The 12,510-nt window shown below is 45.2% G+C and overlaps 1 protein-coding gene across 5 annotated transcripts in view; it reads left to right on the top strand.

Moving 5' to 3' along the window:
- Positions 1-12,510, top strand: part of MCPH1 (microcephalin 1) — a 490,428-nt gene that overhangs the window by 124,861 nt on the left and 353,057 nt on the right. For all 5 annotated transcript variants that reach the window (XM_033937330.1, XM_033937327.1, XM_033937326.1 and 2 more), the window contains one exon: positions 6,002-6,164. In XM_033937330.1, the coding sequence (XP_033793221.1) occupies positions 6,002-6,164 (163 nt within the window). The remainder of the gene's footprint in view (positions 1-6,001; positions 6,165-12,510) is intronic.

Raw genomic sequence — 12,510 nt, 5'->3', positions numbered from 1 at the left:
TATTTCATAATATATGTATATGTGTGTATGTATGTATATATATATATATATATATATATATATATATATATATATATAAATTCTTTATTTTTTCATTTGTATGGACCTTCGGATATCAAATGGATCATGAATAATGCCCAGCAATCTCTTGTCTTCATCAGTCCACTTTATTGTTTATTTACTCAAAACTCTAAAATTCATTTAGTTTCATACTTATTCTTAATTTCATAATTCCATAACTATTTCTTCATTGTATTTCATTTTAGTTTCCTTCATTTCCTTACTTAATGTCTTTTTCTTCTAATTTAATCTTATTACTTAGCTACTTAGCTTCGAGGTTAGCTCTTAAATGTTCATCAATGCCACCTCTCCCGACATGCATGTTTCAAACAATGTTTTTCTTCAGGGTTGAGGGGAGCAATCGAGTGTATGCAGTCTTTCTTTTGGAACTTCACACCATATCTCTCTGAAGCGGTGGGTGCTTCTTCATCACATGTTCTTTTTTCCCTTCCGTGGGGTTCAAAATACAAAAAAGAACAACATAAGGTTTTTACAGATCCCTTAGGAAACTGTCTGTAAAAGCATTCCTTTGGAAGTTGACTCTGTATAGTCATTTCCTTCTCTAAGGATTTTCTTTTCCTTGATTTGTAGTTATCTACTCAAGGTTTGTTTGCTTCCATGATATCTACGGGAACTTTTTAACATGTTTCCAAAACAGTCAGCAGTCAGAGTTCTTTCTACCAGCGAGTGTGTAGGCCTCTGTCTTTCTGGGCAGAGTGGACAAGGCTAGGGACCGGTTAGCCACATGGGCTTAGTAGATTCCTATGCTGTCTGACTGATTTTCCTTGGCATACATTTGTTCACACATTCCATGTAGCCGCTTTTCAATTTCTCTGCTTACACATACAGTGTCTATGTTTTCAGTACCTGTTCTGACATATCTGGTCTGAAATTGAGTATCTGTTTTTATCATCACTCACCAGGACAGGTTAATGCATGTGTCTGATTTGGGGAACATTTTTTGGTGTTTCTAGGACCGTGCTGGGACATGTTTCCTTTGCACAAAGGACTAGGTGAGCTTCTCTGGTCCCATCTGAGTAGCAGTCTTCCCCTTCACGGCGACTGTTTTTTCAGTTCTTCATGTACTACTAAGAGCCTTAGCTCTCTAAGTTTTCTTCATATGGCAGGTTTTATACATTTAATGTTTTCACCCTGCTCTCAGTTTCTGTTTCTCTAACGGAGTCTCCGTGGGATCTTGTGCAGTCCTTCCTTGTTTCTCCTGCTGATTCCCCTTGAAGGGTCTCTTCGATTAGTGGAGTTAGGGATTCTCATCCCTTCTCTCTATTGATTTTCAAGTACACTGGAAGACTGTGTTTTTTTCTGCATCTCAGATCTCTTTTTTTCTAGTCCAGAAGTTATTCAGGACTAGTTTTCACCTTATTCAGACTTCATAGCTCTGCTTCCTGGTTTTCAAGGCAGCCACCACATGCTCCCACTCATACGGCTTTTGTGCTATGCTTTTCAGTTTTACTCAGCCGTTCTCCTTACCAGTATAGCTTTTTCATTTCGACTGGTATTTGCCCTCAGATTCTTCAGGAACTGTCTGATTGTGCTGGCCACATCTATTTGATTACAGGGCCTTCTCCTTTTTTCCCTTTTTAAACATTTGGTTTTCCCCGGCTGTTTTTTCTTGGGCCATGGTTCAGACACCTTCTCAAACTGTCTCATTTTCTTTACATTTTCAGTTTACATACCCGAATTCATGTCTGTGTTTCATTGGGGTACTCCTTGACACCACTCTTGTGAGAGTGTTTCTTCTTTAAGATTGCTTTCAATCTCTCATCTGTCTGGGTCAATAGTTGTTTCTTTTTTCAATCATTTCCTGACAGTCACATGATGGTTCTTTTGAGCAACAGGGCTTCTCCTGTTTCAGTTATGCTACGGGTCAGACTACGTTTTTGTACTCCTCAGTAGTCTTTTGTTTTCCAGTGGTATCAGGCTGATCTCTTCTCTATCCAGAGATTCCCTTTTTTATTTATCCCCTCATTGCATGGTCATCATGCCTGTTGCATCTTTTTCTGCATGGGGGGTTCATATGGGCAATCTGTAGCCTCAGACTCTTTCGACTGCCAAGGAACAGATTTTTTCCATCCATTTCCTAATTTTTTGAGTGCTGTTTTTACCCTCATGGGTTTTTCATCATCTACTCTGTCCTGAAGTCCTCCTCCCTTGCACAGTCAATCCAGTCAATTATATGCACTCCATATAATTGAGCAAGGAGGCTAGGGCTCTCTCCTGTTGTATCAGGAGGCCCTATTTTTATGGTCTTGAGTGGCATCTTGCTATCTGCTCTTGCTGCTATTCATGAGGAGCTGAATTTCCTAGCAGTCATTTTCAGCAAGATTCTTTAATCTCCCGCATGGACTTACCATTTTACAACTCTCTAGTCCATTTTTGCTCAAGGGGGGCGCTCTACAAGCAGTTTTGTTGGCGACTCCTCACAATCACCAGTTGCCCCAGGTTTTTATTCTGGACTTTACTCCCTTCTTCGTCTGGCAACAGATATTTTTCTCCTGGATTGGATGGGCATGTTTCTATATGCATTCCCTCCACTTCTTCTCCTGTTGAGCATTTTATTCAGGCTCAAGAGAAATTTAGCCACCATGCTTTTCTTTACTTCATGGTGGCCCAGGCAACATGGGTTCTTCCTTCTTCTTCAACTCAATTTTAGGGAGCCCTTTCTTCTTTTAATTTTCTTACTCGGTTCACTCTGACTCAGGAATCTTTGATTTATTCCAATCTCCATTGTTTTTTCCTCGGGCTGTGTCAATTTAGTTTACATCTTTCTCAGCCCGTTTGTTAATTTCTGGATGTTTCCCGGACACCAGCCACTCAACCTTGTTAATATCAAAAATGGTTTCGGCTTTTTTCCTGGTGTCTTTTTTTATCTGCCTGTTCCACCTTCCTAGCCGGTGGTATTTGTCTTGGCTTATTTTTTCTTTTGTTTGATTCTAGTCTCGAGTCTATATCTCTCAGACTTCTTTTCAATGCTATTGCATTTTTTCCCTTTGTCAGTCAAGGGTCAACCTTTTTTCTACATATCCTCTGGGTTCTAGATTCACGACAGGGTTTTTTTTTTTTTTACTGTGTATAACCATACCTCATACCTTCTCCTGTTATTTGGACTATAGCCTTTTCTATTAGGCTTCCAGGTTTATTGATGGAATTTCTTTTTCCCTGGGAAACCATCTCTACAGTCTCCTTCTGTTGTCTGGACTCTTCCTGTAGTTCTTTCCTGTTTGTTGATGCTACCATTTGAAACAATGGCATCAGCTCAACTTGAGTTTCTTACCTGGAAAGTGGTTTTTCCTTATATCTCTCACCTCTGCCAGGAGGGGCGGTGAGTTTCATGCATTCCTAGAAGATTCATCCTCACCAGGCATACTTCATCTTGAGTCATAGCACCAAGTCTCTTCTTTATGCATAATGAAAATATACCTGTTATTGATGAATTAAGTTGAGTGGTTCTTGTTTCCTTTGATCTTTCCTCCAATTTTGACTGTGTTGACAATAGCTTACTTCTACCTTGCCTTCACAATCTCTGTCTCTAGCGTTCTTACTTCAATGTGCTTACCTGGTTCATATTCCTCTCACAAAGATCATGTTTAATTCATTTAGGATTCTCTTACTCTGTTTCTTATCCCTACACATGGTTCCTACAGAGATTCTTTCTAGTTTGCATCCTCCTATTCTAGCACTGCTTCTACTTCTTATTGAGTTCCATGGCTGCAGTCCATTCATATGTTGTTCATCCTGCCCTTTCTTCATCTGAAAAATCCTCACATGACTCCTGTTTTCAAGCAGTTGCATCCTGGCTCAGTAGTTAAAGCCTATTTCTGAATTCTTCCAAGTATAAATCCATTCTCTTTCCAAATCACTGCTTTGTCTGACCCTTCCTGCCAACTTTCCAAGGCTGTTCCATATTCAAGATTCACTCAATGAAGTTACAGGGAAATACTTTTAAAACCAATAGGAAGAAATATTTTTTCACTCAGAGAATAGTTAAGCTCTGGAACGCGGATAGTGTAGCTGCTTTTAAGAAAGGTTTGGACAATTTCTTGGAGGAAAAGTCCTTAGTCTATTATTGAGAGAGACATGGGGGAAGCCACTGCTTGCCCTGGATCAGTAGCATGGAATGTTGCTACTCTTTGGGTTTTGGCCAGGTACTAGTGACCTGGATTGGCCACTGTGAGGATGGGCTAGATGGACCATTGGTCTGACCCAGTAAGTCTATTCTTATGTTCTTATAATATGCTCATCTTTTCTTGTTCTTCACTGCATTTTCTCTCTTAAACCCTACCTTTCCCCTCTGACTTATCAGAAGTTTGCTGTTGTCCCTGGACATCTCTCAGACTACTGCAACTCCCTTTATAATAGTTTATTCCTTTCTAACCTAAAACATCTCCAATTTGTTCAAGCCACTGTGGTGAAACTATTATATAATGTCCACCATACTGACCTTGTCTTCGCCTTGTTGATTGCAGAATAAGCAATGATTCTCCATCTCTACCACATTAAATTTAAAATTCTTAAACTGGTCTTTAAAGGGCTAACTCTACATTCTCTCAGCAACTTATTTAACCTATTTATCCTATACATTTCTGCCCACTTGCTTTGTTCCTTGCAGTCTGTTGATCTTGTTGTCTCATTTTCCTCTTTGACATCACCAGAGATGCAGCTTTTCTATACCCCGGCCCTCAGCTTTGAAATTCCCTCCCCCTGGAAATCTGGCTTGAGATCTCTGTCTCCAAATATAAAAGTTGGATAACAATTTGGCTCTTCCAGTTCGCTTTTAAATAATCCCCAGCCTCATAGTACCTCAGTTGCAGCTCTTTCTTCCCTTAATCTGATGCTACCCTCTTTACCCACCCCTTTCTCAACTACTCCTTTAGTATTCCTTATTTTAAATTGTAAACTGCTCTGATGCATCTTGGTATAGTTGATGTTATATCAAACTTCTGAAAGAAAAAAATAAAAATAATAAACTTGAGCTCCCAAAGTATGGGCCCTAAAGTAATTGGTTTAAATATATAGTAGAGTGGAAGGTAACAATGGGTGGTAGTAAATGAAGTTCAATCTAAGTAAAAGTGTAATAGTTTCCTGTTTTATCATTGCTTTCCCATCTTTTTCTTTCAATTTGAATACACTGTTGTAGGGTTCCACTAGTAATGGTTGGTCATTCCTTCTTCTAATAAGAACATAAGCAATGCCTCTGCTGGGTCAGACCTGAGGTCCATCGTGCCCAGCAGCCCGCTCACGTGGCGGCCCAACAGGTCCAGGACCTGTGCAGTGATCCTCTATTTATACCCTTCTATCCCCCTTTCCAGCAGGAAATTGTCCAATCCTTTCTTAAACCCCAATACCGTACTCTGCCCTATTATGTCCTCTGGAAGCACATTCCAGGTGTCCACCACACGTTGGGTAAAGAAGAACTTCCTAGCATTTGTTTTGAATCTGCCCCCTTTCAGTTTTTCCGAATGCCCTCTTGTTCTTATATTTTTTGAAAGTTTGAAGAATCTGTCCCTCTCTACTCTCTCTATGCCCCTCATGATCTTATAAGTCTCTATCATATCCCCTCTAAGTCTCCTCTTCTCCAGGGAAAAGAGACCCAGTTTCTCTAGAATCAATCAAAACCTTATAATTCAAATGACATAAAACACTTAGGAAAAAAAAACTAAGGGCTCTTTTTACAAAGGTACGCTAGCGTTTTTAATGCACGCACCGGATTAGCGCATGCTAGCCAAAAATCTACCGCTTGCTCAAAAGGAGGCGGTAGTGGCTAGCGCATGCGGCAATTTAGCGCGCGCTATTCCGCGCGTTAAGGCCCTAGTGCGCCTTTGTAAAAGGAGCCCTAAATGCATATGGATTATATTTTTAACTAGCATGCTACAGTATTTATAGAACTAATTGACATTTTTGCTTTTTGCTTTGCTTTTTGTAGGATACAGAATGCTCTTATTCAAGTTGTGAACAAAATTGGAGGCTTTTTATTTTCAGACCACGTTTGTGAAACTACTACCCATGTGGTTGCTGGAAGCCCACGGCGTACTCTGAATGTAATGTTAGGAATAGCTAGAGGCTGCTGGATAATTTCTCATGACTGGGTAAGAATGTAAAGTTATCACTATTTATCTGAACTGCTGTGTATTAATTTCCTCAAAATGTTTTTTTATGTCGTTTTTTTAAACACGTGGAGGGGCATAATCAAAAAATACATCTAAGTCTGTTTTGGGACTAAGTCGCTAGTCACCCAAAGTCGGCAGGGTCTAAAGTCCATTCTCGAAAAATACGTCCAAAATATTTTTCAAGAATCGTCTAATTATACGTCCAGCCACATGATCGTCCAGACCTCTTAAGTCATCTATCTTTATAATCATTCTCATCCAAAAATTCATCCAAGTCAAAAAAGCCTAGAATAAGACCTTTTGAACGTGGGAGGGGCCAGCAAAGTGATGGACTGGACACCCAGACATGTCAGCACAGTAGTGGGGCACCTTACAGGGCACTGCTGCGAACTTCACAAAAAGTGTGCCACATAAACATCTCACCAGAATTCCCTTATAGGTCATGGTGAGCCCCCCCAAAACACCCCTAAAACCTACTAGACCCACCTGTCTACAACCCCAATAGTCCCAGACTACTTTAGCCACCTCTGTGCTGCTCTACTAGGCTTTCCTATGCCAAGTGCTGATGTTCTGGAGGCAGGTATGTACGTTTTTATTCCGATTTTTATGATGTTGGGGGGGGTCAGTGATCAATAGGGCAGTGTGTGGGGGTCTGTACTTTGTGTCTGCAGTGGTTATCTGGTCATTTTGGATACCTTCTGGGCACTTGACCTAGTTTTACATCGCCTAAGTCACAACGTACAAGTTCCGTCTGTGCAGAAACCAGTGGCCGCAGCTTTGCAAGAGAAGTACAACTGGGAGGAGAGAGTTGGCCAGAGGAGGTAAACACCCACGGGAGGCATGAAGGGTTAGGCTGCCTGGTCAGCTGTGAGCCACAGCTTTGCTAAAAGAAGTGCAGCTGGGAGGAGGGAGCCAGACAGAGAAGGTAAACACCCACAAATTTGGGATGTAGAACCGAGGGAAAGATGACAAGGGACGCATTGGGATATGGAAGAGAGAAGGAGGGTCTTGTTTGGACAGGAAAGGAGGATGAAGGGGGTCTTTGCTCAGGAAGGGAGAGGCAGGACCCCAGTTCGTAAGTACAAGTTTGACTTTAAGTCGGGCGTTCCTAAACCAGAGACTGCCTGTATTTATATACCGCCTATCAAGGCGCTTCTCAGACAACAGAGTTTCAAGTTTTATTAAAGTTTGATGTGTACGCAATGTCAAATATTTCAAAGTGTATTACAGATTAAAATAGGGGAAATACTTTACAGCAGTTTATTACCAAATAATATATACATACAAAATTCAATACAGACACAAAAGGAAAGGGGGGGGTGAACTACAATCATTAAAAAGAAAGAGGACATATATGGGTAACACATTAGGGGGCAAAGAGTGAAAAAAGAAAGATTTTAAAAATAGATAAATAAATAAACAATGACAGTTCTTCCCCAGCCACCTTACTCTCCTGACTTGGCCCTGCTGACTTCTTGTTTCCTAAACTTAAATCCATGCTGAAAGGAAAGCAATTCAACACCATTGAAGGCATAAAGCAAAATTTGACACAGCAACTTTTGGTGATTCCTGAAGATGCATTTAAGGACTGTTTCCAGAAGTGGAAACAACATTGGGAAGAGGAGTACTTTGAAGGGGACCCAATGGAATAAGTTGTAAGAATGTTTAATACATTTTTATAAAATCAGTCCTGAAACTTTTTGAACAGACCTCTTATGATTCAGTGTCAGTAATGTGCACATTAAAATAGTACATTAGAACATATAACAGAAATATACTGTAATGTCAGGAGAATGCAAATGAGCTACAATTTTGGTCCAGCATAATGAAACTTTTTAAACAGGTTGAAGGGAGGACAAGTGCAGTTGGGGACATATAGACAGAAAATATAGGTAAAATAAGGCATTGGGATCAATAAAAGTAGGTGGTTAAACTGAAGGTAAATTATCCCAGGACAAGCAGGCAGCATATTCTTAACGCATGGGTGACGTCACCGAAGGAGCCCCGGTACGGACACTTTTAACTAGAAAGTTCTAGTTGGCCGCACCGCGCATGCGCGAGTGCCTTCCCGCCCGACGGAGGAGTGCATGGTCCCCAGTTTCTTCGTTTCCGCGGAGCGAAGAAGACGCATGTGTTTTCAACGGCTGTTGAAAAATCTGATTTTTGCCTTCCCGCTCGCGAAATTTTCTTCTTTTTTGTTCTTTTTCCCTTCGGGTTTCTTTTCCGTAAAAAAAAAAAAAACTTTACTTCTTCTTTTTTCTTTATTTTTCAGGCCGGCCCCGGCGGGGCCTGTTACCACCATACAGGCCTCCGGTTTTGATTTTGCGGAGGCCGTGTTTCCCTTCATGCCCCCTCAGCCGGGCTTTAAGAAGTGCCAGCGGTGTGCACGCCCGATCTCTCTCACTGACCCGCACAATTGGTGCCTCCAGTGCCTGGGTCCAGAGCATCGGGCTGACACCTGCACCCGCTGTGCTACTCTTAAAAAACGTACATTAAAAAATAGACAGATCCAACAGAATATCCTTTTCGGTACCGGATCTGCCATGGAATCGGCCGCGCTGTCGAAAGCACCGCAAAAGTCGGCACCGACTACTTCGACGACGCCTGATCCTTCCTCGGGGTCGCTAGCACCAGGTAAGCCGGCTAAGAAGCCTTCCACTTCCCTTGAGCGCCCTCCTGCCACAGCGGTGACGCCGGTCCTCTCGACATCACGCCGGCCCCGCAAATGCTCCGCCCCGATTTCGGTGAGTGCCTCGTCATCGGCCTCCTCATCGCCGGGGCATGGAGCGGCACCTATGGTACCGAAAAAGAAAAAAGCGGTACCGGTGCCTCCCCTGGACGGCCGCATTGCGGCCATACTCCAAAGCCAATTGCAGGAGCAACTACAGCAGCAACTCCAACACCTGTTGCCAGCAATGTTGGCCCCACTCCTTCCGGTACCGGACCAGCCCGAGCCTCGCACCTTACCACCGGTGTCGACCCCATCGGTACCGTTGAACACGTCCATGCCGGTGCTCGCGGCTGAACCACTCAATCCTCCCGTGCAACCACGCTCTGATGCCGACCCTCCCCGACATCAAGACCGACACCGGTCCCCCCGGGTCCGGCACCGGTCTTCCTCCCCCGGTACCGTCTCGATGCGCTCTGGCAAATCTCTCTCTAAGACTCGCCATGCTGAGCCATCCACACCACCGTCCCGTCCTGCACACATCGACGTCAGGGACCCGGACTTATGGGAAGAATTCCCACCCGGTACCGATGATGAGGCTTCATCAACGGACGAGGAACCCTCGATGGTCGATACCAGTTCCAAACCTGAACAGTCCTCATTCACTAAATTTCTGAGGGAGATGTCGGCGGCTCTTTCTATCCCATTGGAATCCAACTCTAAGAAGTCCCAGGCTTTTCTCGACGCCTTAGACTTCGAACAACCCCCCAAAGAATTTTTAAAGTTACCCGTCCACGACATCTTACGGGAAACTTTTTACAAAAATTGGGAAAACCCTCTCACGGGAGCCCCTCGAAAACTGGATAGTTTGTACAGGGTCATTCCTATCCCGGGGTTCGACAAACCTCAACTACCCCATGAATCTCTTCTAGTGGAGTCCACCTTAAAGAAAACCCAGGGTTCCAGTGTTTATGCCTCCACCCCTCCTGGCAGAGAGGGCAAAACGATGGATAAATTTGGCAAGCGCCTTTATCAAAATTCAATGCTTGCCAACAGGGCTAATAATTACACCTTCCACTTCTCCTTCTACATGAAGCATCTGGTGCAACAACTCTCCTCCTTACAAAAATACATCCCTGAACGTAAGGTTCCTGTTTTTCAACAACAAATTTCCAGTCTACTCCAACTCCGGAAATTCATGGTGCGCTCCATTTATGACTCTTTTGAGTTAACCTCTCGAGCATCTGCCATGGCTGTGGCCATAAGGCGCCTGGCCTGGCTGAGAGTTTCTGACCTCGACATTAATCACCAAGACCGCCTGGCTAACGCACCTTGTCTTGGTGATGAACTCTTCGGGGAGTCCCTGGACTCAACCACCCAGAAACTCTCGGCGCACGAGACCAGGTGGGATACTCTGATAAAACCTAAGAAGAAGACTCCACCTGCTCGCCCCTACAGACAGCAGTCTTCCTACCAATGCAGGTTCTCGGCCAGACCTCTCAACCCGCCTCAACAACAGCCTCGCCGACCTCGGCAACAGCATCAAACTCAGGCTCGCTCACAGTCTCACCAACCTGCCAAGCCTCTCCCTCCATCAAAGCCATCTCAGCCCTTTTGACTCCTTTCTCCAGGGCATAGCCAGTCTCCCACCATCATTGCCTCTTCCTCAACTGATCGGAGGACTCCTTCAACTCTTCCTCAGCCGTTGAGAGGTCATCACATCAGACCTGTGGGTCCTCAACATCATTCACCACGGCTACTCTCTAAACTTCCAGACTCTTCCACCAGACAATCCTCCCATAGAGTCTGTTTCTCACTCCTCCCAATCCCTTCTCCTCCTGAGGGAGGTCCAATCCCTCCTTCTTCTCAATGCCATTGAAGAGGTACCCCCAGCCCAAAGGGGTCAGGGATTCTACTCCCGCTACTTCCTAGTTCCCAAGAAGACAGGAGACCTCCGTCCCATCCTCGATCTCCGGGACCTCAACAAGTGTCTGGTAAAGGAAAAGTTCAGAATGCTCTCCCTTGCCACGCTTTACCCTCTTCTCTCTCAACACGATGGGCTATGTTCCCTAGACCTCAAAGAGGCCTACACTCACATTCCAATCCATCTGACTTCACGTCGCTACCTTCGATTTCAGGTACAGCACCGTCACTATCAGTACAAAGTGCTACCCTTTGGCCTCGCATCATCGCCCAGGGTGTTCACCAAGTGCCTCATTGTGGTGGCGGCCTTTCTCAGGTCCCACAACCTCCAGGTGTTCCCCTACTTGGACGATTGGTTAGTGAAAGCACCTACGTCTCCTCTTGCGCTACAAGCCACTCAGCACACCATCTCCTTCCTCCACCTCCTGGGGTTCGAGATCAACTACCCCAAGTCGCATCTGCTTCCCACACAGCGATTTCAGTTTATTGGAGCTGTCCTCGACACCACTCTGATGAGGGCGTTTCTCCCCTCAGACCGCCAACGGACCCTACTCCACCTCTGCCGTCAGGTGCTCCTTCGTCGCTCCATTCCAGCTTGGCAAATGATGGTCCTCCTGGGCCACATGGCCTCGACGGTCCATGTGCTTCCTCTGGCGCGACTCCACCTCAGGACACCTCAATGGACGCTGGCCAACCAATGGTCCCAGACCACGGATCCTCCTTCTCATCCCATCTCTGTGTCATCGTCTCTTCAGCAATCTCTTTACTGGTGGTTGAACTCCTCAAATCTTTCCAGGGGTCTACTCTTTCATCTACCCCCTCACTCCTTGATCATAACCCCAGAAGCCTCCCCCTATGCATGGGGAGCTCACCTGGGAGATCTTCGCACCCAGGGACTCTGGACCCATCAGGAGCGTCAACATCACATCAACTTCCTGGAACTCCGGGCCATGTTCTATGCTCTCAAGGCCTTCCAGCACCTTTTCTACCCTCAGGTTCTTCTCCTGTGCACAGACAACCAAGTCGCCATGTATTACATAAACAAGCAAGGCGGCACCGGATCTCCCCTCCTCTGTCAGGAGGCCATCCGCATCTGGACCTGGGCCACGGCCCACAGTCTCTTCCTCAAGGCTGTCTATATCCAGGGCGAACAGAACTCCCTGGCCAACAATCTCAGCCGCATCCTTCAACCTCACGAGTGGACTCTGGATCCTCCCACACTCCACTCCATCTTTGCTCGCTGGGGCACTCCTCAGGTGGACCTCTTTGCAGCTCCTCACAACCATCAGCTGCCCCAGTTTTGTTCCAGACTCTTCTCTCCTCATCGTCTGGCCCCGGATGCATTCCTGCTCGACTGGACGGATTGGTTCCTCTATGCCTTTCCTCCACTGCCTCTGATGTTGCGGACATTATTCAAACTCCGCAGGGACAGAGCCACCGTGATTCTCATCGCCCCTCGGTGGCCTTGCCAACACTGGTTCTCCCTCCTGCTCCAGCTCAGCTCCAGGGAGCCCATTCCTCTTCCTGTGTTTCCTACTCTACTTACACAGCAGCATCAGTCTCTACTACATCCCAATCTGTCCTCGCTCCACCTGACAGCTTGTTTTCTCTCGGGCTGACCTCCCCAGGGAATCTGTCTCAGCCCGTCCGTCGCATTTTGGATGCCTCCAGGAAACCGGCCACCCTCCAATGTTACCATCAGAAGTGGACCAGGTTCTCCTCTTGGTGTCTACT

This window comes from Geotrypetes seraphini, chromosome 3 (assembly GCF_902459505.1).
Source record: "Geotrypetes seraphini chromosome 3, aGeoSer1.1, whole genome shotgun sequence".
In the NCBI taxonomy this organism is placed as follows: Eukaryota; Metazoa; Chordata; class Amphibia; order Gymnophiona; family Dermophiidae; genus Geotrypetes; species Geotrypetes seraphini.
The sequence above is the reverse complement of the archived record's forward strand: the minus strand, read 5'-3'. Positions and strand labels throughout refer to the sequence as shown.